General features: G+C 42.2%; 1 protein-coding gene across 1 annotated transcript in view; it reads right to left on the reverse strand.

Moving 5' to 3' along the window:
* Positions 1–27,500, reverse strand: part of LOC128610517 (VPS10 domain-containing receptor SorCS2-like) — a 210,631-nt gene that overhangs the window by 125,304 nt on the left and 57,827 nt on the right. Inside the window, exon 2 of the mRNA XM_053629883.1 lies at positions 21,208–21,275. Coding sequence (XP_053485858.1) covers positions 21,208–21,275 — 68 coding nt within the window. The remainder of the gene's footprint in view (positions 1–21,207; positions 21,276–27,500) is intronic.

The following is a 27,500-nucleotide window of genomic DNA, read 5'->3' on the forward strand; positions in this document are numbered from 1 at the left end:
GCTAAGAAGCTAGTGATTCGAATTATATAAACCGTTTAAAGATGCTTTCACAGCAGCAGCTACAATCAACGTCTTTGTCAGACCACCAGCATACAAACAAACAAAACACCAAACGGAGCCAACTCACCTGTGAAGCCAGATAGCAGTCCACTGATCCATAACATCCTGACTTGTTACACTGTTCGGACAAAAGTCCAAACAATCCAATTATGTAAAAATATTTAGCACAAAACATATTTTACATCAGTAAATTCGCAAGAACTGCTGCTGCGTTGTTCCAAATTATCTCAGAAGATCACGTTGTTCTCAATATCTCCTCGGCGTGCAAGTGAACACATCGGACCTCAAAATGGCCCCCGGGGTGAGACCTATCGAATGACAGCTCATTTGGACCAATAGGAGCTTCCATGTCCTGTCTATAGGCTACAAGATCCAATGAGAGTCTGTGCTGAAGAGAAGCTCCTCCCCCTTTCCTACATGAATAGCGCAAGCTAAGTAATGGTGGCTTGGAGGATGACTGGACTGGACCGGACCATTGTGTAGCCAGTGAACTGCTGAAAAGAATGATATCTTGCTTTACTGGCGTGTTTCAACACTTCAACTAAAAAGTCCCTGCGTAAAGCTCTGGAACCAATGGCACCAGAGCGCGTAAAAGTGCACAAAGGTTTCAATTATGAATATACATATGAAAATATATTTTGTAGATTGCTGGATATGTGATGTGATAATTATAAGAGTAGCAGCCTTTTTATCCTAGTTATGTGTACATGGTTACCAAGGGAGTCTTTGGAGTCTGCAAAAGGTTTGGTAGAAAAATGCATGGACATACCCTTAGAAAAACATTTTATTTGGTATTGTTTTCAGATTTGAACGTGGACTAGGAAAGGCTTCATGTTGTGGTCCAATTGTGTTTTGCAGCTAATGGCTCTCAGGTGTAGGCATCTGTAGGCCTCTGTATGCAAAAAAAAAAAAAAAATCAAGTGGAAAAATACCCTTCTGTTTCAATGTGTTCAAACCTCTATTACTCAATACCAGTAGTACTTACAGTGATTCTGACTTCTGCGCAAAACACTTCAGAGTATCCCCTTTCAAAAGACCAAAATCATGCATGTACTCCAAATGCTTCAAGAACAGCTTTAACTTAAAGGGCAGTAGTAGCAGCTCAGTGGTTAAGATGTAAGACTCCCAGCACTGCCACTGCTGGACCCCCGAACAAAGCCCTTAACCCTCACCTGCTCAAATGTATAAATGAGATGAATGTAACTCACTCTGCATAAGGGTGTCTACCAAATGCTGTAAAAGTAATTTCCACTTTGGGTATGCCTTGGAGAGGCATTTTAGGCAAATTTTACTGAAACTCTAAGAGGTCCTGTCCTCTGCTCCTCCCCCGAGCATAGCGACAGCATGAACCCTGCCCCAGTGGACCTCTGTTGGATCTGACATCACGAGGTGTAATAATAACTGTATGGCGCTAAAAGGGGCAGAGAACATGCTGCCCCATGACTGCACAACATCTAGAAAAGTGAGCAATTCAACACATCAGCTTCTATCTGTCAAGTAGTTGTTCACTCAAAAGAGATCATTAGTATTTCAGTGGGATTCAAAATGTATGGAGTTGTGAATGAGAACTTGATGAAGATTAATATTTGTTAAACAGCTGCCCCTGTGGACGAGCACATGGAAACCCTGAACACCCATTAGCAAGTAAGCAGGACTGTAAAAACCAACTAACAATTACCGATCGTTATGTAAAGTGGACCTTTACAGAGTGGTTCAAATAGGTAGCTAACAGCTGGATAAGAAGACAGGGGGTGGAATTTAATGAGGTGTAATGAGGCTAAAGTGCAAGGCTAAGCTAAAGATACATGAGCTATCGTAAGCCTTGATAGCGATCTCCTGATGCTAGATCTTGGGCTAGTCTGGTCTACATGCTAGTCACTGCAGCGTTCTACTGGTGCCAAGGAACGACAGAATGTCCACATCTGTTATCCAGACACACACTGAGAGAACGAGAGAGAGAGACAGGCAGAGAGAGAGAGACAGACAGAGAGACTTGGCCTTCTGTATATAGGACAGCTGCCAGATTGCTCAAACCACTGCCACACTGGGATTTCTACACTGCAGAGTGTGTGTGTGTGTGTGTGTGTGTGTGTGTGTGTGTGTGTGTGAGTGGCAGAAAGGATGTGTGTGTTTGGCAAAGTATGTGTGTTGGACAGCATCCTATCGTCTACCTCCTCCAAGTGATTTCAGTCAAGACACATTTCTCTCTCTATCTATCTATCTATCTCTCTATCTATCGATCGAAGGAAGACTGAAAGAACAAAAGAAGGTAATAAAAAAAGACTGACAAAGAAAAGAAAGAAAACTTTTCCCACTGATTTCACTCACTTCTCGCTACCTATTTAAGAAAGAATTTCCCTTTCCCTCTTTCTCTCTCCCTGTGTGGGTTTTTTTTCTTGGCAGCGTTTGTGCTGAGCTGAGCCGGACTTTGGAAGCGGACAGCGGAAGGAGTCTGGTTGGCATGCTGGAAAAGAAACACGCCAAGACCCGACAGAATCAGAGGAGTAAATGCCAGAGCAGCTCGGCTCCACGTCCCGGATTCACTAATCATCTCCAAACACGAGTACTGATGCGGGATCGGGTTTCTTTCTGTGTGTGTATTTCAGAAATTCCAGATACTTAGTGTAAATCTCTGAACATGCTTACTCAATTCCCTAACACACACCATTCCAACTAATCTGAACGCATACCTGTTACGGATAAATCTCTTCCCGGATCAAACCTTAGCTAGATGAACAAACGGCCGTGGCTCGCTCGGTCTAGTGATTCAGTCGACTCTCTTACCCAGTCCGGCTGCTAGTTAGTATCTGTCCCTACAATCCCTGGAAATGTTTTCAGGACATTACATTTTTAGGAACCTTTTGCTCCTAGAATGTTCGGTTTGCCACAGCGCTGTTGAATTCTAAAAATATGATTGGTCAGAAGGTGTTGATTAATTCTCTAGAACAGCAGCTCTGACCGTAGTGCAGCTGCAAATCACAGGTTTATGTAGATTTGAACATGAACAGATTTTTTTTTTTTTTAATGCATGCAATCATTGATGATGGTGATGTTTCCTTTCTGAGAGAGAAAAGGAGAATTTGGTGAGGTAACAAGTGAGAATGGGAACTAATGTCAAATGTAACCACAACCAGATAAAAAGTGTGAAAAATTGTAATCCTTGGCAAATTACTGTGCATCAAAGGAACAAAACACTTTGCAATGTGACATTTTAGGAAAATCATTAATAGGAGCAGTGGTGGCAAAGAGCAGTGGTGGCTAGGAGCAGTGGGGGATAGGGGCAGTGGTGGTGAAGAGCAGTGGTGGCTAGGAGCAGTGGGGGCTAGGGGCAGTGGTGGCTAGGAGCAGTGGTGGTTAAGAGCAGTGGGGGAAAGGGCAGTGGTGGCTAGGAGCAGTGGTGGCTAAGAGCAGTGGTGGCTTGGAGCAGTGGTGGCTAAGAGCAGTGGGGGATAGGGACAGTGGGGGCTAGGAGCAGTGGTGGCTAGGTGCAGTGGTGGCTAAGAGCAGTGGGGGCTAGGAGCAGTGGTGGCTAGGGGCAGTGGTGGCTAGGAGCAGTGGGGGCTAGGGGCAGTGGTGGCTAGGAGCAGTGGTGGCTAGGTGCAGTGGTGGCTAAGAGCAGTGGGGGCTAGGAGCAGTGGTGGCTAGGGGCAGTGGTGGCTAGGAGCAGTGGGGGCTAGGGGCAGTGGTGGCTAGGAGCAGTGGTGGCTAAGAGCAGTTGGGGCTAGGGGCAGTGGTGGCTATGAGAAATGGTGGCTAGGAGTAGTGTTGGCTAGGGACAGTGGTGGCTAAGGGCAGTGGTGGCTAGGAGCAGTTTTGGCTAGGGGCAGTGGTGGCTACGGGCAGTGGTGTCTAGGAACAGTGTTGGCTAGGGGCAGTGGTGGCTAGGGACAATGGTGGCTAGGAGCAGGTTAGGGGCAGTGTTGGCTAGGAGCAGGCTAGGGGCAGTGGTGGCTAGGAGCAGTGGTGGCTAGGAGCAGTGGTGGCCTGACGGTTAAGGCTCTTAGTTATTGATTGGAAGGTCAGGGTTTCAAGCCCCAGCACTGCCAAGCTGCCACTGTTGGGCCCTTGAGCAAGGCTCTTAACCCTCTCTACTCCAGGGGTGCCGTAGCATAGTTGACTCTGCGCTCTGACCCCAACTTCCTAACATGCTGGGGTATGCGAAGAAAAAAAAAAATCACTGTGCTGTAATGTATATGTGACCAATAAAGACTCATTATCATAATTTCATAGTATCATAGTTCCCTGAAAAGGTTCTAAAGTCTAAAGGCAACCAAAAAAAACCCTTAAATAGTCTAAGTATAACCCTACAACAAAGAGTTTTCTCTACCAGAAAGGCATGTAAAGTTTTAGTAAGAACCCCTTTATTATCGAAGAAGTGTTCTACTTGGAAGCCTTTCTGACAGTGAAACACTGATAAAAGGTTCTCCTTAGAAAACTAAAAGGTTCCTCAGAGGGATAACATAAGAACCCTTAATCCTATAACTAAGTGGTTCCCTGTCAGAAAGGCTTCAATGTATAACTCTCATAGGAAGATATAAACCTGTAATTGTCAAGTGTACTCTAAAGGAATATTTCTTTTTTCCTTCTACGAGTTTTAATGGTTCGACATGGAACTGTTTCTGAGAGGAAAACACTGCATTATAGGATTCTACCTATAACCTTTTAGGGGGGGGGGGGAGGAAAGAACCCTTAAAGGCTGATCATTTCCCAAGAATAAAGCACAAGATTGAATGGATTAGAAATGAATGGAATAAAAGTATTGGTACTAAAAGATGATGGAAATAATAGACTATGAATGGACAAAACCTGGACTATATGTGGATCTGTGGGGCTGATCTTGTGACATGTGTAGCCAAATACTCCTTACACACACACACACACACACACGCTTTTTCTCTAATGCATCAGCCTCTGTTCTTGTTCTATTTCCACTTCCTTTGATGCCTGTATCTAACATCTGAAGTGCATTATCTCTCTCTTTTACTCTTTCATTTCCATCCAGTACTCTCTCTCTCTCTCTCTCTCTCTCTCTCTCTCTCTCTCTCTCTCTCTCTCCACTTACTTCTTTTTTACAGAACTTTTCAAGCAGTGGGCATGACCTTGTCTCTATTAACTGTCAACAGCAGCTGCATATTACAGAAGAAATATTAGCACTTCTCATCCCATCAGCACAACTGAATCTTAGACCCATTAGCACCTATTACCACTGCACTTAGACCAACAAAGTACCACACCTGAACCCCTTACCACACCAGTACCAGTTATGACATGTACATGTTATCATACCTGTACCCATTAGCAAACCTGTGCCCCTTACCACACCTTTACTCTTTACCACAGTTGTACCCATTAGCAAACATATACCCTTTACCACACCAGTATCCACTAGCAAAAAGGTACCCCTTACCACACCTGTACCTGTTACCACACATGCACACTTCCTACACCTGTACCCTTTACAGCACATGTAATCTTTACTGCACCTGCATCCCTTACGGCACATGTACCCTTTATGACACATGTCCCCCTTACTGCACCGGCACCCCTTACTGCACCGGCACCCCTTACTACACCTGTACCCTTTACCTCACCTGTACCACTCACCTGTATTAGTTATCGCACATGTACTTGTATACACCTGCACCTGTATCTGCCAGCAGACATTAGCACACTTATACTTCTTCAACCATTGATACACATGTACAGAACATCGTGTTAACATGTTAACAAACTTGCAATGTTTACTTTATACCAGTTAGCATGAACATGCTCTGTAAGACCCCTTGAACATTAAAGTCACGCTCATTAGCACACCTTGACCTGTTAGCACATTTGCTACCATTTGCACAACCTGAATCTGTTAGTATATTTGTACTTGTTAGCATACAGTACCTATACCCATACCCATGCTCTTATAAGCGCTCCTGTACCTGTAAGCACAAGTCAGTATACCTCGCCCTCTTGGCATACTTATTACGATTTGCACAGGTTAGCACACACGGACCTGTTAGCTCTGGCGCTATCCATTCGCACTGCCACTGTATTCTCCAGGAGAAAAGAAAGAAAAAACTTATCTATGGATTTTTCTGCTTAATTAATCTTTTCCTCTGTCCGCTTCCTGTGAGTAACAATGTCGTTAAACAGCATAATCACTGTTGTGTTTCGCTAATTGCACATGCAACTTAATCAAAAGCCTTGTTATTCTTTTGTGTGTCTGTAAAAAGAGACATCTGAGCTAGCAATCTGGGGGAAATGATCATAATACTTTATGGGGAGAAACTGTTGCCGCTGTGAAGATCTGGCGAGAGGAAGAATGCGACAGTGTGTGTGTAGGTGGGAGAGAGAGAGTGCGTTGAGAGGGGTGCGTGTTAGTGTCCGGGCGACGTGCCAAACACACAACACACCGCTTCTCTTCTCACTGCTAGAACTCGTCGCTCACATATGCTACACAAAAAGCATGAAAACATGCTAACTTAGAGTTAAAGTGTCTCTTTTGATTGGTTAACACGTTTTGTTGTCATTAGGAACCGTGTCATTGTAGAAGTATGTGTATTAAAGTAACTGTGTACGTGTGTGTGTGTGTGTGTGTGTGGCTGATGTGAAACTGAAGGTTTAGTCTTGCACAGCCACCATGCAGAGAGCAATCAATGAACTCCAACAGAGCGATTTGATAAAAGCGTGGCCAACATTTTCACAGTATACACACACACACACACACACACACACACACACATACCACACACACTACAATGGTGTGATGGATAATCCTGGTTTATTTTGTGTATCGTGCAGTTGTGTTTAGATCTCCAAGACCTCCTACTTAGCCTAGAGCTCAATGCTAAAGCTCTCATCGAAAACGTGCTGAGCAGTTGGCCATACAGATTAGAGTGTGTGTGTGTGTGTGTGTGTGTATGTGTGTGTGTGTGTGTGTGTTAACACTGTATGAAGCTAATCACTTTGCAAACCTGTGCCCTTGACCTCCTGCAGCGATGTGACACAAATACAGAAGAAGGGTGGTTCTGTCAAACCAATAAGAGAAACTCGACTGTGTGTGTTTACTGTGTTTTGTGGCATGAGTGGGTGGTTAAAAGAAAGTACAAGAAAGAAGTGTGTGATTCATTCAGCGAGACACAACACACTCACTCCCATCTTGTCTGGAGTTGGGGAAGTGTATTTGAGACATATGGCACTCTATTCTTGCTAATTTTGTTATGGTTCAATCTGCACCATCAAATACATTTCGCTTGACACACACCTCACGTTCTAGTGTTTTTATGACTATTCTCACCAGGGTTTCCTTGGTCTCCTTAGAGCAGACACGTGGCCACCTGTTCATGAATGTCGGGATGACGATCTTTTTTATTCTGTCAGGCCCAAATAGGCTTTGATGATGGACGTGATCCTGCCCAGACTGATCCTGCTTCATAGAAATAGTTTGTAATGTCCTCCAGATGCTAGAGACTGCCCTGTCCCCCACTCAGTCACAGAACCATGATTCTTCCATTAACATGCCTATACCTATCTGTTGTACCCCTTCACTCCCCTGGGCAACTGTACTCATATACATTTCTGACATTTGTTGGATGCTACTTCAGGTAGTGCAAGTCTAATCTAAACATACAATTAGTATGGTGGAAGGACCCAAGAGAACAGGCGTAGAGAGAAAACAGAAGGCCAGGCACTGAGTCTTGAGGACTCCGGTGGAGAATCTGTAGGGAGCAGATCCTCCCCGTGTCACTTGATACAACCCTCCCGTCTGTAATGAGACAAAACCACTACTATGCTGAGCCAGTGATTCCAAGGCTGAAGATAGAGAGAGTTCCAGAAGGATCAGGACCAGTTGGTCTAGCAGCAATGTAGGCAGTTGGCACATGACATTATGCTGTGAAGCCATGATATATGAGATGGAGGGGAGGAGGTCATGGGAAATAGACTGGAGCATTGTGGGTGGCATGGGGTCCAGAGGACTCTTGCTGAGATTACTGTATCTTAGTAGGTGTAGAATATCGTCTGGAGAAACAGGGGAGAATCATACTAGGGTCTTGAGGGTTGAGGAGTATTGGGGAGTGCGAATGATGGAAAGTGTCTCTTGCTAACAAAAAAACAGTTCTCAGTTGTTAGATATAATTGTGTGGAGCAAACTATGGAAGGAATAATGTTTCGGTTTTCCTGATGATTTTCTTTGTTTGTTTGTTTGTTTGTTTTGTCAGTATTAGGTAGTGATGTCCAGATGAGAATATGAGAGTGGTGGAAGGAGGCGTAAGGATTGAAGTTCATCTAGTCTTTATTTGTCTGTTGGATGGTTGAGGTCTCCAAGGAGATTGTGTGTAGTCCCATCAACTGGGAAGAGGCTCAGCAGGGTGTCCAGCTCATCTACAAAATTCCAAATGTGACCAGGTGGTCGATAGAGGAGCGTGTATCTCTAAAACAAAGTTTGCCAAGGAACCGTCTGGGTGATGGATAACAGTAGTGATAAGTTCAGCACACCTGCATTAGCAAATCTGTCATTGTAAGCAGAACTCTACACAGTAGCACTGGGGTATTCAACTCAAATTTGTGAAAGTTCAGTTCTATGAAAGTTCTACTGAACCTAGTTACCTCCTACCTGTCTAGATCAAGATGGCAACTTTTAATTGTGTTTTTATGTTGCCAATTGTAACCCGAACTGAATATTCTATGCCTTCCCCTCCTTTACCTGTCTACCTGCTTTGTTTCAGTTTAGTCTGTGTTCATTTAGTTTCTGATTCTGTTTCTTTAATGCTTAAAATGCATTCGTATTTTTCAACATTCTGTTTTACATCATCAGCCTTCGTTACGTACGCCATGTCATGAGTTCTCTCATAATCAGACCAGACAAGGTCAATAAAGTGAAACATCTATGGACTTTGCTGTGAAGTTGAGAAATCTCTCCTCTTTAAGACCTAATGTATGTAGCCCTGTAGCTCTGGTCCAATGAGCTGCCTTCATCTAAATCATTTACATAAACGCACGTGATTGGTTAACCTGGAACAAAGGATCTGCTACAGAGGCAGTGATGGGATTTGTTTAAAAAGCTAGAGTTGCTGAATAACGGGTCACTGAAAACCATCGCTGAACATGCAGGCAAACAGACCACGGTCCGCCAGTAGACAACCTCTGAAGTAGCAGAATCTGGCACAGCTGTACCTGTTAAGACACACCTGTAACCGTTAACAGACATGTACGTTAGCATACTTTCCCTCTGCACAGCTGGATTCCACACTCTGTTTTTGCCGACACACACCAGTGCATCATTCCCAGTCCCTGGTACATTCCGGAAAACTACAATTCCCACGAGCCCTGTAATTACCTCGAGGTCAAAAAGAGGCAACAGGAAAAAAATATATATGAGAGAGAGAGAGAGAGAGAGAGAGAGAAAGCACTCTTGCAGATTTCTCAAAGATTTATGAAGGAGAAATACACTGGAGTTTTCTCCTCTTGCCATTTTGCAAGTGTGTGTGTGTGTGTGTGTGTGTGGAGGTAGTTTCAGTTTCTCAGCCTGTTCTTCGTCACCGTTAAGAACCTCCGCAGAAATGTGAAACTCTCACCAGATGGCCCAGCATTTGTCTCCACTTAGCTCCTGACACACAGGGAGTCTCAATCTCAATCTCACTTTAAGCTGACCCCATGAATTAAAGAAGGTTAAATCAGATAAAGTGTCCTTGCCATTCACCCTCCCTTTCTTCCTCTCTCTCTCTCTCTCTCTCTCTCTCTCTCTCCCTCTCTCTCTCTCTCACACACACACTTTCAGAGCAGATTGCGTTCAGATTGGAAGGCAGCTCTCTCTAGGTATGCAGCGTATTTTGGACAATAAAGACAGTCCCATTCAGAAAGCAGCTGCTACCTGAGCTCTGTAGCCATTCTCAAGGGCAGTGCAGACAAATCCCAATCGTCCTGTTTACCAGACTAGAGTTTTATGGAAATTCCTGAGAGCTTGATCGTCCGTGAGACAAGTTACACGAAGAGTTCAACTATCTTGAATTTCATCAAAAATTCGTCAAATGTATCTAATATTCCTTATTATGACATCACAATAAAACCCAGTATAAAATTACCAAGCCTATTCCTAGATATTTCTATTATTCTATTTCAAGCATGTATTGTTTTATCGGCAGGATATTTATATTCTTTCTAGAAATCAATGATTAAAATAATAATAATAATAAAAAATAGGTTTAATTACCTTCTGTTTGTTTGATCATAACGTCAACGTGAGAAATATTAACATAGTTCAAGATATTTCCTACTGGCTAGTGTCTAGAATTGTGCAAGGACTAAACTGGGAGAGCAAAAACAGACTACTTAACTGTTTCTTTATCTATTCCACAATATCTGTATCTTTCTTAATTCATTTAATTTACTCTCTCTTTATTATTATGTCTCTGCAGCATCTTCTACCTTCAAACTTGTCAGTTTTTTAATCGCTCTCTCTCTCTCTCTCTCTCTCTCTCTCTCTCTCCCTCTCTGATTACGTCCATTAGCAGCTCTGATGTGTAAATGAAGTCAGTGCTAATAGCAGCAGCATCATTACCAGCGCCATCATCACAAACTTCAATGCTCTCATCACTACAGAGACGGGCGGGCATGAACGATTCACACATTCGCCAATCATCTGCTTTAGAATGAGGCGGCACGCCGGCACAGCGGTGTGAAAGAACCGGAGTCTCTATACCCCCTCACTCGTTTAGCACCTTATACACAAGCATCTTCTTCCATTAATTCCAAGGCCCCGTTCACACCTGGCATTAACACGTGTCCTGAGTGATCGGATCACTAGTGGACAGCGTTAATTACAGGTGGATCCGATCAGTCAAACCACATCCTGGAACAGCAGTGATGAAACCAGCTGCTTTTCATAGATTCATTCATAGTCTCATCGCTCATTCTTTTATACGTTTCGTTAGCAGACCGAGTGATTAAATCTTCCGTACAGATATGCGTGAGATAGGATCCGCGGGACATTTCTGATTCCTGATAACAGACACAGCGGAAGGCTGACATGAAAAATGTGCACGACAACCTTCTCAAAAGTTCTCACTGGAGACGTGTTCATAATGCCAGGTGTAAACGGTTATGCGTCTTGAGTGTCCACTTGTGATCTGATCACCCAGCACGCATGTTATGGGGTGGCTGTGGCTCAGATGGTAGAGCCGGTTGTTCACTAATTGCAGGGTTGGTGGTTCGATCCCAGGCCTACACGAATCCACATGCCAAAGTGTCCTTGGGCAAGACGTTGAAGCCCACGTTGCTCCTGATGCCAGGCCTTGCAGGCCGCTAAGGTTAAAAGGCGCTATATAAGTGCAGACTATTTGACATGTTAATGCCAGCTGTGAACGGGCCGAAGAAGAAAGACAGAGAGAGAACTGATCTCCACGGCAAGGTCAAAAGGGGTGAGAATCAGAAAGAGCTCCAAATTGGACACTACAAATTGAATTGAGGTGCTATGATTTGTATTCTGAGGTATTGGAATTGTGTGAAAAGGTTCCTGCAGTGGAAACATGCTATAGAGTTCCGAAAAACATGTTCCAGAGCTTCTGTGAAGTACTCATGTTTCTGAAAAGGTTCGTGAAGTAGAAACAGGCCTAAAGTTCCAGAGTTCCTGAAAAGGTTTCGGCAGCAGCTATTCAGCTAAAGTACCTAAGACCCTGTAAAGCCTGTGAAACCATTCTAGCACTGGAAACTTCCACACCTTCGAAAAATGATCAAAGGGGGAAACACAACTAAGGTACCCGAGTTCCCCCAAAAGGTTCCTGCATCGGATATGTGGCTACAGTACCCAAGTTCCTGAAAAGATTTCGGTGGTGGAAACACAGCTTAAGTATCTGTGCATCTGTGAAAATGTGCCTAAAGTACCTGAGTTCCTGAAAAGGTTCCTCCAGTGGCTTGATGGTAGGAGACAGACAAGAAACGATAAAGAAATGACAAAGAGGTAGAAGGAATAAAGCAACAGAAGTCCCCTTTGTTCTTCCACCTCATGGCACACATACACACACACACGCATACACACACACACACATACACACACACACACACACAAACACACACACACACACACCCCTCAGGAAATTTCACACATCCATAATACATAAACCCTCCACTGTCAAACCCCCCCGCCCCATTTCCCCATCCACTCATCCAGCACTCAGATCTTCCTCTGTTGTTCTTTCACCTACCTCTATGTGTGTGTGCACGTGTGTGTGTGTGTGTGTGTGTGTGTGTAGATTAATGCTCATTAAGCACAATCACACACAGAGATCGATCGAGGCAAGTCCAGTGCATGCTGTGAGAAAAAGAGACAGAAAGAAAGAGAGAGAGTCAGCGAGAGTTAAGTGTGTGTGTGTGTGTGTGTGTGTGTGTGTGTGTGTGTGTGTATACAAGAGAAAGGTATACTCTATACTTACTAAAGGACAACCTAAAAATACCTGATGTCGAACTGAGGTCTATCTCTCACTCAATCTCTCACTCACTCTCTCTCTCACTCTCACTCTCTCTCTCTCTCACTCTCTCACCACACACACACAGCACTTATGTTTCCATCTGAAGAACTAAATCTAAAGTGTACTGGAGGTTTTCTGGACAAGAACTGCACAGCTCTTGAACTCAACTCAACTCAAACTCAGAAAAAGTAGTTACACTTGTAGATCTGACAAAAACACACCTCAGAGCTCCTCAAGCAGTTTGACAGATCAGTTTCAAATCTGTTTCAAGATAATAATCCCTATCTGGCTGTAATCCTGATACTCAAGACTCGTTAGATCAGAGCGGGTGTACTCGGGTAACCACGTATCAGAACGAACTCCTGCTTCTGGCGGTGCTTCAGCCTGTCTGTATCTTAGGACTCGAGCCGATCTGCTCTAGCATAAGGATCTATTTATTTTCCAAGTAGAGAGAAAATCACTTCTGTAAATGGATCTGGTTAAAAGCGCCTGCCAAATTCGATAAACGTTTCCTCTCCCTCTTGACTTTGACTTGTTTATGTTTTCTCTTGAATCATCATCCTTGCTGTGCAATGCACAACTCCAGCCCCGAGTTCCTACTCCTCGTTATAACATTCTCTCTGTACACTGAGCTTTCTGTTCACTCCTCATCTCACATTTGATGGGCTGAGCACACAGGCTGCACAGTCATTAATGAAAGATATTCCTCGTTATCTGTGAACGACGGTTCTCTACATCCGATCAATCTCAATCCAATCAAAGCGACACCAATGACACGGCTCAATCCGGTCAGTGCGATGGCTAATGACGTGATCTAACCATCAGGGTTCGGGATCAGCGGAAACCTGACTAATCTCAGTTGATTACTATAATTGCTTTCTGATTAATTATTGATTGTGTGCTTCTAAGGAAATGTATACACTATTACCTTTATTTTTCAGTAACATAACCACACTGTTAGCAGATCCGTTTATCCGAAGCAAGGTACACTTGATCAGGAAACAATCCAGTCTAAGTAGATAAAGAGCTTAACGGTGACTCTTTGGCAGTCCTTAGAATTCAACTTGCTCTCAAAGCCAGTGCCCATTGCAAGGGTCTAATCCAGGGGTGTCCAATCTTATCCAGAAAGGGCCGGTGTGGGTGCAGGTTTTCATTCAAACCAATCGGAAGCCACACCTGATTCCACCTTTTTAATCAGTTGATCTTGGCTTTCAATAGACTCAGGTGTGGCTTCTGCTTGGTCGGAATGAAAACCTGCACTCACACCAGCACTTTGATAAGATTGGACACCCCTGGTCTAGTCCATCTAAGACCGTCCATCACATGCCTGCTGTCTGACTAGCATTGTACCTGAGCCCCAAACTTCATCTTGCAGGTGGACAGCCGACAAGATGGCTCCATGTTGCAAGTTTTGGGCTGAACCCAATAAGTGGGAGACCCTGTCAAAAGATCATCTGAGGACACTACCCCCAGGCTTGGCTACAGATTTGGGATGGTTTGGGTACCTTACAAAGATGTTCACTGGTCGGTTCCCACTAGAGCTGTATCATGCATGTCACACGGGACAGAGACCCCATAGCAGACCCAGGACCTGCTGCAGAGATGATACTTTATTGTTGGATTGGAAATGTCTTGGGATCCCATAGGAGGAGCTGGAAATGTGGGGATGCAAATGTGTGGACTGACTTTCTCAGCCTATGGCCACCAGCAAAGCAGAAAGAAAATGAAAATCACTGGCTTAGAACATCAACCACTAAGCTATCATTGCCCCAGTGCATGAGGAGGGACTGGTGTTAAGAGCCAGGGATAACTGGGGATCAGTGATTTTAGTAGTTGTGTCAATTAAGTGGTATGGGCCATGTCTTTGTCTTGTATCTTCTGTAAAAGAAGACTTCCTGAACTTTTTCGTCAAACACCTTCCTACCACCAGAACGAAGGATTTTTTTTCTGTCAACAGCAATGGAAGTAACATTAAGAAATCTCGTTTAGCATTGCCAGATGTTGCCGTGAAGTCAGCCAGCTCATCTAACACTCCAAAACATTTACAAATTTTAATAACGATTTTCTCTTATAGCTGCAGAAGCACTTTACACACACTAATGGGTAATGGGCACCTAATGGGTTCCAGACCATCAGGTTTTCAGTACCTGTACCATGTGTTCTAGTTCTTTGTGGTGGAAAAATGTGGAATATTCCCACCTGTCTCCAGCACAAGAACCCTTTCGCCAGTGCCACCTTTCTCTCAGTCTCTTCACATAGGAAAAAGCCAGCAGCACATATTTGGTGTCCACTTTTCACATCGCTAACATTATTCATGAGCAACACGACGAATGATGATCTGATGAATGACGATTTCCTCCAGACACATCTGGGGAAGAAGACATTACCACCAACGACAACTCAAAGCCGTCAGTGAAGCAGAAGGTCCGATGACAGTCCAACATTCCACATAAAAGGGCTGTAAAATGGCAATCTGTACAAACCCGTCTCGCTCTGTTCCAGTGTCTTAAAACACAAGCAGCTCGGTTTACATTTGGGACATGGCCCAAGACCACTTGGAGGAGACTGATTTTCTTCAACCGCACTCTGAGACATCTTTTTATTTTATTATATCTTCTGGAGTCTTTCTTTTCAGCTGCTTTTTTTTCCCTCCAATTACCTCCAGCTGTGTAACATGCTGGATGGGTTTTGAATAGGCGACGGAGCCAGCTCACACGTTTAACCAGATGGACAATGTGAAAACACAAAACGCTGAAATGGTGCTGTGTTTTGTTTCTGTACTTTAGTTTTATCTTGCCTCTTGCAGTATAAGTATTCCAGCGTACTCCACTGTGATTGGCTGAACTGGGGAAAGAAATATCCATCGTCAGATAATGTCCGAATATTCTTTCTTTCTTCCTTCCTTTCTTTACAGTAATTCTGTCTCTAGTTTTATTTCTTATTTTCCCTCTTTACTTTTTGCTCTTTGAACATTTTTGGCTGTGACAAATAGAACTCTTCCTTTCTTTCTTTCTTTCTTTCTTTCTTTATTTAATCAATCTTCCCTTCTTTCTTTTCTCTCCAAATTTCTTTCTTTTATTTTTGTTTTAATATTTAGTTCCCCCCCACCATTTTCTTTTTGCTATTTGAACGTTTTTAGCTGTGACAAGTAAAACACTTGTTCTTTCTTTTCTCTTTCATCCATCAGTCAGTCTTTCTTTCTTTTTCTTTTTTCTTTCTTTCTTTCCTCAATCAATCCATCTTTCTTTCTTTTATTGTTGTTTTAGTATGGTTGTTACAAGGTGGAGATCTGGTTAACTGGTTATTAGTAAAAACATCTGTCTTTCTTTCTCTAATCCCCCCCCCCCCCACCTTTTCTTTTTGTTCTTTGAATATTTTTGGATGTGACAAACAGAATACTTTCTTTCTTTTTTCTTTCATCCACCAATCAATCAGTCTTTTCACTCCATCTTTCTATTATTTATTGTTGTTTTACTATGGTCGGTTAACTGGTTGTGAGTAAAATTTCTTTCTTTCTGTCTCTCCAATAATTCTATCTCTACGTGTATTTCCTTTTCCCTGTTTTCTTTTTGCTCATTTGACTTTCTTTTGACTTTTGACATTTGACTTTCTTTGTTTTTTATTTCCATCCATCAGTCTTTCTTTCTTTCTTTCATAGATCAACCTTTCTTTACGTTTCTTTCTTTCTTTCTTTCTTCTTTCATTTCAGAATTGTTGGGAGGCTTGACATTGAACAGATACACATGAATAGCTACATGCGTAGCTCACTCGTTAGCTATAAGATAGGGTATGAAATAAAAGAAGGCATTGAGTAAGCTGGTGTTACACTGAGATAAGACACTTGTGTGTGACCCTCGAATGAAGTGATATCAGTGAGCGCTGCTTGGGTTAACACAATGGAAGATGAATCACACTCTCACCATTCCATCACAAACACTTCTCCTGGTTGTTCGGCATGAACTTGCCTCATCTTGCTTTTAACGATTCGGTCTCTCCTTCCAGTTTGTCTGTATAAATTCCTCCAGTGTGGAAGCTGAGCTCCGCCTCTCTGAGGATTCCTTCATCGTTCTAATCAGTGAGTTATGTTTGATTTATTTCTCCACTCCGTTATAACTTCAGCACGGGGTTTACGAGCCGACCTCCAGCGATTAAAACATGGGCTGGTGCCCGGAGCCGAACTCGTACATAATTCACCCAGCTGAGATAGAAAGAGTGATAGATTCTCTCTTCTGCACATCACAGGCTTACCGAAGCTACATGTGCTAGTGTCTAGTGCTTTCTCCTTCCTCTCCATTTCTCTCTCTCTCTCTTCACCTCTTTCAGTATATTTCGCCTCTGTCCTTTTTACTCCTGCGGTGTCTACATCTTTCTCGTTCTCTTTTATTTTGGTTGTCTTTCTCCAACTTTTCTTTTTCCCTTGATATTCTCTTCTCTGTTTATCTGTCGTTCTCTATCCCCTCAGAACCAGACAGAATAAACGCTAATTTACTGATTCATAGATTTTTATATCTCATTCAATGCTAGATTAATAAAGATTAGTAATGGGTGGGGGGGGTTATTGTCCAGGCCCGGGTCTGAGAGTACAGCAGGTCCAGGTGGTGCTGTAGACCCCGAGCGCTGGAGAACAGCAGGACCAGCAGGAGTTTGACCTCTGGGCCATGTAGAGAAGAGGAGCCGGAGACCAGGAGCTGCAGAGCGCTCTTCATTAACACACACACTGCATGGTGTTGGGATTTGTTTTGCGGTGTGTGTAGAATGGAGGTCCAATCTGAAGTGCAGGGAGTTCCCATCTAATCTGACTAATGGTGCTGCAGAAACCCTTCTCCAGGTTAATGTTCACATAGACGCCTCCGAGCTGAATCTCTGCACTGTGATCCCGTTCCTTCTTTCTCTGTTCATTCTTCCTTTCATCAATCAGTCTTTCCTTTTCTTGTTAAATTCTACTTCTAGAAATAGCCGGATTCCGTTTGTAACTCAGCATTGCGCTCTGATTGGCTGAGAGGTCAGTGTGATGTCATTGCTGAGGGACTGAGTGAGCGAGTGATGTAATGGAGTTACTGTGTGAGGCTGATAAAGAACACATTCATTTCCTTCTCTTTCTTTCTCACTCTCGTTCCCACCGTTTCATTTAGTCTCCACTGTCTTTTTGGCACTTTACATTTCTTTTTTCTTTCTTACTTTCATTCTTCCTTTCGTTTACCCACCAGTCTTTCTTTCTTTCTTTTTTCATTTCTTTCTCTCGCCTATCAATCAGTGTTTCTTTCTTTCTTTCTTTCTTTTATTTATTTATTTCTCTCACTTATCAACCAGTCTATCTTTCTTTCTTTCAATCAGTCTTTCTTTCTTTCTCTTTTACCCACCAGTGTTTCTTTCTCTCTCTCTCGTTTAACCATCAGTCTTTCTTTCTTTCTCTTTTACCCACCAGTGTTTCTTTCTTTCTCTCTCGTTTAACCATCAGTCTTTCTTTCTTTCTTTTATTTATTTATTTCTCTCACCTATCAACCAGTCTATCTTTCTTTCTTTCAATCAGTCTTTCTTTCTTTCTCTTTTACCCACCAGTGTTTCTTTCTCTCTCTCTCATTTAACCATCAGTCTTTCTTTCTTTCTCTTTTACCCACCAGTGTTTCTTTCTTTCTCTCTCGTTTAACCATCAGTCTTTCTTTCTTTTATATCTATTTTTTCTTTCTTTCTTCTTTTATCCATCGATATAGCTTTTCTCCTTTCTCTAGTCATTCTTTCTTTCTTTCATCCAACCTTTTTTTTCTTATAAAATTAAAGAACAGTTGAATATTCTAGTTCTAGAAATCGTGGGATTCTGTTTGTAACTCAGCTCTGTATTCTGATTGGCTGAGAGGTCAGTGTGATGTCATTGCTGAGGGACTGAGTGAGCGAGTGATGTAATGGAGTTACTGTGTGATGGTGATAATGAACGAATGAATAGATGAAGGTAATGGAGGAGCTCAGCTGGGCGAGCGAGGGGGAGGGGCGGGACACAGATGTCCCTGTGGCACGCTATCAAACACACACACACACACATACACACAAACAAGTAAGTAGACCTCTCTCTCTTTCCCTAAGGGTTTCTCCATGCATGTTGTTCATTCTTTCTCCTTCCATAATTCCTCTGTCCTTCTCCCTCTCTCCTTCATCCACTGTCCTGTGCTTCATGTAATTTCCTTGTTCTCACTCTTTCATTCACTCCTTCCCCCCCCCTCAATTATTTTCAATTCTTTTTCCCCTTCATGCATTTTTCATTTTGCTTCTCCCTCTTTTTTTTCTCCTTCTCACCTTTCTTATTCTCTTTCTTTCTTTGTCTTCTTTTACTCTCATTTTCTCTTCCCCTCTTTTTGCGTCCATTTTTAAAGTGTGCTCCCTTTCCTCTTCTTACTTTCCCTCTCTTATTTCATTTCTTTCTCTTCCTGTCTACATCCTACGATCCATCTCTCTTTCACTTCATCTCCCTTTGTCCTTTCTCCTTCATCGTTGATTCCTTTGTTCTCTCTCTCTCTCTCTCTCTCTCTCTCCCTCCATCATTCTCTCCATCTTCCTCTTTATGTTTTCTCTTCTATTCCTGTGCTTGAACCTACTCATGTTTGTACTCATTCATCCATCTCCATTTTTTCTACCTTCGTCTTTTTCTCCCTCGTTCCGTCTCCATCACTCTGTCTGCGCTGTTCTATCATTCCCTTCTCTCTGACTCTCTCTGTTCCCCTGTGTCCTTTGTTCCATTTTTCTGTCTTTTCTTTCTTTTTCTCATCCTCTGTGTATTTTTTTTGACACGGTTTCCTTTATTTTCTCTTTTGCATCTACATTCCTCTCTTATCTACTTTTCACTTCCCATCTGTTCCTTTTTTTCTCCTTTTCTTTTCATATTTCCAATTTCTCTGTTCTCTTCTACACCTTTCTTTTTTAATCATCAATATTTATTTCCTTCTTCCTGCATTCCTTCCTTTGTTATCATTTCCATTCCGCTCTATGACTTCTGTTTCTCAGATCTCCTCTCGATCTCAGACAGACTAGCCACAAACAGGGCATCAGTTATTCCGTGCGCGTTGCGTTATTTTCCTCGCACGTAATCCTCGACACGTCCTTTACGTGGTGTTAAACCATCACCCCCACCTCAGAAACTCCCAAACGTTCTCACATTTACATTCACACTCCACATAACCACAGCAAACACAGCGCTGGTCAAGGCTAGCTGATAATGAGGGAGCTAGCGAGGCAATTAGCACGGCATGTTGTAAATCCCCAGAGCGTCCCTAATTAAGCTATGGTGCGGCTCGTTAAAGCAGCATCTCTGCAAACCCTTTGGAAAGAGACACCAAGGCCTACATAGTGTTTCAGGACGTGCACTGGATGTGCACCGAGTTCCCAATGTCGATCAGAGTCATCAGGAAATGTTTTTTAAAAATCAGTTCTGGCAAGTGTTGACGATGAATCAAACACAGACTCTAAGACATTTTCACTCTTCCAGGTTACTGACTCCGATCGACACGTCTGTTAGCCGAGCGTTCAACGCCTCTTTGCTCAAATGATGTTCAGGTTTCCATAGCAGGTTATCGTTCGTCATGTGGTGCGACAACTGAATGCTGGGTTATTTTCCTATAACAGCACGTCCCCAAGTGTTTTATTTCTTTTACGTGGCAGAAATCGACTAAACTGTCTTGTTTATCTCCTCACTGTGTCATGATCGCTAGGGGGCCAAGCACTGAAGGCGCACAGGCCACCTACTAGAATGGTATGTTTTTGTCTTCTTCTTCTACAATGTTTCATACACTTTGTATGAAATTTGTCACAGTGATGGAGGATAGTCTCAGCTACTTTCACAGCAGTTTTTGTCGAAGACACTCAAGCCCTCTAGTGCCACCATTCGGGTAAACGTGGAGATATGTTTATAAAACTAACGCCAAAAAAAAAGGTTTTTTGGATTTTTTACATGCGGCATTTCATCCATAACCTGCAAATGAATTTGACAGGAAATGAGAGTACATCTCAGCAACTTTAAGTCTAATAGCACTGAAAACAGGATGTTAGGGGATATCTCAGCAACGATCGATGTTTAGCCTTCAAATGTGGGATATCTCCATGAGAGCAAAGTGCTGATGTTCCTGTTGGCTTTTGGTCTTCCTCTGTCACTAAGAGGTAGGAAAAGAAAGTGCTTGGCCCCATTAATCACTGTTTGCAGCTCACCTGTTTTTAATTCCTCCCTTGATTATTCAGATTATTTAATCCCTGATGTTTCATGGTCTTGAAGTGAAGTCTTAATCATGCTATATGGTTAATTTCTTATGAAATGGTTTACGGATTACCCCCAAATAAACACGCTAAATTTACACACTTGTGTCCTGTTTCTCTACATCCCTGACAGATATAAGGTGACTTTAGTTTAATATGATCAACACTAGATGGATGGGTGGAGCTTTCTTTCATGCAGCTGAAGCTGATTTGTTAATTGCATTCAAAATCACAGTTAGTTTAGATGTCGTATGATTATTTTATGAATCAAAGTTTCATTTCTATCCGGATGCTGGTCACGTCGGCTTGATCGTTCCGCCTACAATTTCATTTAATTAGCTGAACTACATCATCACGTCACTACGATGTTATTTGTACGAAGCCCAAATAATCCATTTTCCTTGATCCGTGACATTCGTAACTGTTAACTGGGAGAAATGCACAGCGTGTGTCCTACCTCCAGAGGGAGCTCTCGAGCACTTTGCTGGAATCAGCGTGGTAATATCTGGTCAGGATGAGGATGACCTGTTGAGGGGGAAAAAACAAGAAAACTTTGGTTAAATATTTGCTAATCAGGCTAAGCAGTTAAGACAAAAGATCAGGCATCGAGCCATCATGTTCTTGTATCGTCTAGTGCTCAGCCTCGGGCGTGAAAAAAGTGAAAGTGAATAATTTTTCAGGGTTTCATTTTAAAGCCAAAAACTAGTTAAAGTTCCACCAAATGACTCCTGAGAATCGCACACATTTTTATTCCTGGCAGAAACATCAGGATGCATCCTCTGGTCTACACATCACAGCACACACACACATCACATCACAGCACGTACACACACATCACATCACAGCACGTACACACACACACACACACACACACACACACACAGATCATGTTTTTCATTTGCCCTTGTGTTTGAGTCATGTGGCAGAGGTCTTTTCAGACTTACACATCATTTATTCATGCTGCTTCTGAGAATAAAACAAATGACTATGGTGTGTGTGTGTGTATGTGTGTGTGTGTGTGGGTGTGTGTGTGTGTGTGTTTTACTTCTTTGACATCTCCATTACTTTTTTCTTTAGCCAACACAAAAATATAAAAGAATCCAAAGAAGGTAAAGTCACAAATATTTAACAATAAGAAAGAAAAGAATGAATATCATGTGACATGAATTTTATAAATTTATTTATTTATTTGTTTTTCTTATATATTATTTTTTCTTGTATTGTTTATTTTGTCTTAATCTGCTGCGGAAATGCTGCTTCACCCTGCCAAAAGGTCGGGAGATTCACTGTCTCCACACGAATGATTGCCAGGTCGAGGTGTTGGGGGAGGTGACAGTAAAAACCGAGAGCTCTGATTGGCTAAAGTAGCCTCTATTACTCAGACATGAGAGAACAGGTCAACGTGCAATCACATTCACACAAGGATGTTAAATTATTTGTAAAAAAAAAACAAACAAACAAACAAATGAGTGAATAAACAAACACATACACAAACAAACAAATAAATAAATAAATAAAACATAGGAAATAAATCATACTTACTGTTAGTTACTGTGTTAATTATAATAATAATAATTTGTTAGGGAATAAATAATAAATACATAAATGAATTACCAGACAATAAGGACAATAACCTTAAATAAATAAAAATCAATTAGTTGAAAATAAATAAAAGAAGACAATAAAGGACGACATGTTTGTCAAATACACATTAAAGATTACAAAATAAAACATTATTCAATGGGTAAAAATAAATAAAGCTGTCAAAAATAGCAAAAGTGAACCAACAAACAAATAAGATAAAATACAAATCATATCAAATGAATAATCAGTTAGAGAATGAAGGAAAAACAAATAAATGACTAATTAGACAATAAGGTTAATAATAAATATCTAATGTCTATCAGTAAACGCGGAAAAAATCAAAAATAGAACAACATGTCTGTCAAACGGATGCGAAAATAAATAAATAAATACATAGATAAATAAATAGATAAATAAATAAATAAAGGTTTATTTATCGTGTGTGTTTTATGTCGAGATATAACGCTTGTGGCAGCAATAAACAGAACAAGCAAGAAAAGAATCAGTAATACGTAAATAGTCTAAATCCTGAACTGTACTGCCCCTTCACCCATTGTTGCCCCCTGGGGGTAGGACAGTGTGGCATTTGGAACAAAGTGCCTCTTTCACACAGCTTCAAACAGTCATTAATGGGAAGAAAACAGCACCGGACACGAGGAAATCTGGGAAGGTCTTCCGAGGACAGGCGGTAGTGTACCACACACACACACACACACACACACACACACACACACACACACTTACTAATGACTTTCCAAAACAGATGTTCTCCAAAAGTTTCTCACACTCTGTACTATTAGAAAAAAAAAAACCACATCTCTTCATGTAAGCGTTTTCTGAGTTTCATATCAAGCCTCAGAAGTTTTTTGGGTTTTTTTTTTTTTTCCCAGAGAAGGTTCCAGCAGATGGGATGAGGGGGCAGACTACTGTAAATCAGAGCCGACTTCTCAAAACCAGACACTCAACGGAATTCTGCAAATGAGAACTCTGAATTGAAGTTTGTAGATTATCTGTGTGTGAAGTGCCACGGTCTTCAGATCCACACACACAGCTCTTCAGCTCGTTCCTGTGTTCTGTGATCTGAGGCTGTGTTGGAGTGGTGTTAATAACGCACAGGGGCCCCGGGGCACTCCCGGGATTAACGTGCGTCCTGGGTGATAAGATCACAGGTGGACGGGTCACGCCTGGCGTTATGAACGTGTCTCCAGGGAACAATCTGTGGCGATGTTTTACAAACACTGGCGTGATTTTATGACTCAGTTAAAATGGAATTAAAAGTGTGATCAATGAGAATATCTCGTGGCTTCATTAAGTCGTGCGTACGATTAACTTTTGGTGCATATGCACAATAACAGGATGTGCTGGATCGAGTGCTATTCTATAAAGCTGCTTGATAAAGGGAGTGTTTATTCATTATCAATTAAAATCTGTTGGCTTTAATCTGCGTAGCAGTAACACTCTCTAGACGCACTCTTCAAAGTCTAGCATGTGTTCTAATGCTGATTAATGTGAAGTAAACCAAATGAATTCTTTACCACATGATCAACATGCTGTTCTCTGTTTTTTCATGTTTATTAAGGCCTCAGTGCGAGTGTTAGACTGACTGAAAAAAGAGAAAAAGTGACAGAAATACTAGTGTGTGTGCGTGTGTGTGTGTGTGTGTGTGTGTGTGTTCATCTCACTCCTGACAGCAAAACCCAGTGGAAATGTTTCTCCATGACAGAGGTCAGCATCTCTGCCTAAATGAGTGACAGGTTGATTTCAGGAAGGGCGTGGCACTCATCAGGAACTCTCCGACTCTTGCAGCTCAGAAATGTTTCCCGATGATGTTTCCTCTTTCCTCTTTATCAAACACATGAAATAAAGGACACACACTTACCCTGAGTGCGTCACACACGGTTAAACACAGTGTGCGTGTGAGTGTGAACACTGCGACTGCTTTTACTCGGCACTGTCTTGCTCAGCTGCTGTCAAAAAGCACATAAAAATTTCAGGAAACACCTACTCGCATTTACCACTCGCATTTACCACTCGCATTTACCCTCACATTTACCACTCGCATTTACCCTCGCATTTACCACTCGCATTTAACACTCGCATTTACCCTCACATTTACCCTCGCATTTACCACTCGCATTTACCCTCGCATTTACCACTCGCATTTAACACTCGCATTTACCCTCACATTTACCACTCGCATTTAACACTCGCATTTACCCTCACATTTACCCTCGCATTTACCCTCGCATTTACCCTCGCAATTACCCTCGCATTTAACACTCGCATTTACCCTCGCAATTACCTTCGCATTTAACACTCGCATTTACCCTCGCATTTACCCTCACATTTACCACTCGCATTTAACCCTCGCATTTACCCTCACATTTACCACTCGCATTTGTTATGCCATCGCCAGCAGATGGCACTGTGGCACAGCCTTGGACTGGACACGTGGCTTTATTTTGATTCGCTCGCTTCCTGCTTGAGCATTTGGTTAAGTTGGAGTATGTCTTTGATTTGCCCCAGGTGCCCATGCTTTGGTTTGATTATGTTGGCTATTTAAACCCCTCGGTTACTGCACACTTGGCGCAGTATTATCGTTTGTATCGTTGGTAACGTAAGTCATGTTTGTATATGGTAGCAAATGCATTAGCATGCTAAGCGGTCTTGTTTCATGCCTGCTCTCGTTTCATGCCACGATTCCAGTTTCTCGTTTTCCTGTGAAGACCGCGTTTTCGTTGTTTGTTGAGTTACGTGTATAATAAAGACTTTGATCTGCACCTGCATCCGCTTCCAGTCCCGTTCCGTGACAGCATTTACCCTCGCATTTACCACTCGTGTTTACCCTTGCATTTACCACTCACATTTACCACTTGCATTTACCCTCGCATTTAACACTCACAATTAACACTCACATTTAGCCTCACTTTTACCACTTGCATTTACCCTCCCAATTACCCTCGCATTTACCCTCGCATTTACCCTCGCATTTAACACTCACATTTAACACTCACATTTAACACTCACATTTAACACTCACATTGGAATGATAGAGAAAATAGAGCAGTTTAAGCACTCAATACAAATCCTTAGATTTGTTCTCTTAGAGAGAGAGAGAGAGAGAGAGAGAGAGGAGAAGCATAAATATGGCAATAAGAAATAAATAAAGAAAAAAAGAACAGTGATACACTAAAGAACAAGATTTTGGCGGAGGGTCTACAGTGTGCACCTGCAATGTGTGTGTGTGTGTGTGTGTGTGTGTGTGTGTTTTAGCATGTATAAAGAGATGTCAGGTGGTAGTGAGAATTTAACAGGTTGTTTTTCACAGCACCCGCGTCGATGACGTGTTCGCACGAATACGTGTTAAATTCAGCTGTGAACTCCTCAACACGTCCTGACGTCATCACAACAGATGGGCTCAAACAAGATCACATGATCTCCGCATCACTTAAACAGGTTATTCAGGAACATACAAAAATAACTCAACAAACTAAATCAAATTAAAATGTTAGAAATATTTTTATTCTATATATATATATATATATATATATATATATATATATAGTTATTTTTCCAATTTAAACGTAGGATAACGGGATGTTCCGTGGCACAGTTTTACATTTAGCAGTACGCACATGATCACTCAAAGTTAATCACACATCTTCTTATGATGAAGATGAAGGTAATTACGAAAGAAAGGAATAAAGAAAGAAAGAAGCCATAAACATGGAGAGATGAGGGTATCGTTTTGCCGTCTTTTATTTTTGCATAATAGTTTCTCGAGCGGACGATGACATGTAGTGTGGGGAAAAAGTCGACTAGTGAATGAATTGTAGCTCAAAAACAGTGGAAGAGAAAAGATCCATTCAGAGGAGCAATATGGAAAACATAAAACCGGACCACACATACACACACACACACACACAGCCTCTTTGTTGTACGTATCTCTCTCTCTCTCACACACACACACACACACACACACACGTGTGCGTTTTTGCATTTACGGCACTTGGTTAAAGCTACTGGATAAAGATGTAAACTACCGCGCTGTAAACCAGACACGTGAGGCAGTAAGCAGAAACTGATAGCACTGAAAAACCACACTACTGTTTTCACACTGTAGATTTACTGTATCGTCGCAGCTCGAGTGTGTGTAAATATGTCACACTGCAACCGTGTAATATTTTCTGTACGGCTGAGCGTGAGTGTGTGCGAGATAAACGAGTGAGAGTGCAGTTAGTTTTTATGAGGCCAGACACCAACATAAATCAGTGTGTAAGAATGTTAACATCCCGCTGGGGGAGTGTGTCACACTCAATCTGGCAACACAAAACCAAATGCTACACACACACACACACACACACATACAAAAATCACTCGCAATTCAACAGATGATCAGACAGATGAACAATTCTCACATGCTGCTAAATATTCATTTTCAGTACGACACTCAGACACACACACATGTACTGTGTATTGCTCTTCCTGTGAGACCCGGATGTGAAGACCCGAATTTGTGAGGTTGAAAAAGAATGTGTTGAAATATTACCTGACGAATAATGAAGATGGGATTTTTAACACCTGAATATTTTGGGACCGTATTTTAGGAAGGTGAATATGTGTGTATTGAATTTTGAATGCTGGAATTGTGTTTTCAATCGAAATATACAAACACAATGAATTTCAGAGGAAACTAATTCAAGTATTGATATTGCTGTGGGGTTTTTTTTTCAATTTGTGTCAAATTGCTGCGTGGAAAAATTTAAGTATTGTTATTGCGATAGCACGTTCGCCTCACACCTCCAGGGTCGGGGGTTCGATTCCCACCGTGACCCTGTGTGTGCGGAGTTTTCATGTTCTCCCCGTGCTGCGAGGGTTTCCTCCGGGTACTCCGGTTTCCTCCCCCAGTCCAAAGACATGCATGGTAGGCTGATTGGCGTGTCTAAAGTGTCCGTAGTGTATGAATGTGTATGTGATTGTGCCCTGCGATGGATTGGCACTCTGTCCAGGGTGTACCCCGCCTTGTGCCCCATGCTCCCTGGGATAGACTCCAGGTTCCCCGTGACCCTGAAAAGGATAAAGCGATATAGAAGATGGATGGATGGATGGATGGATGGATGTTACTGCGATAAGTTTTTATTCAGTTTAAGTAATTCAACATGCCAT

The sequence above is a fragment of the Ictalurus furcatus genome, chromosome 7 (assembly GCF_023375685.1).
Source record: "Ictalurus furcatus strain D&B chromosome 7, Billie_1.0, whole genome shotgun sequence".
Classification (NCBI taxonomy): Eukaryota; Metazoa; Chordata; class Actinopteri; order Siluriformes; family Ictaluridae; genus Ictalurus; species Ictalurus furcatus.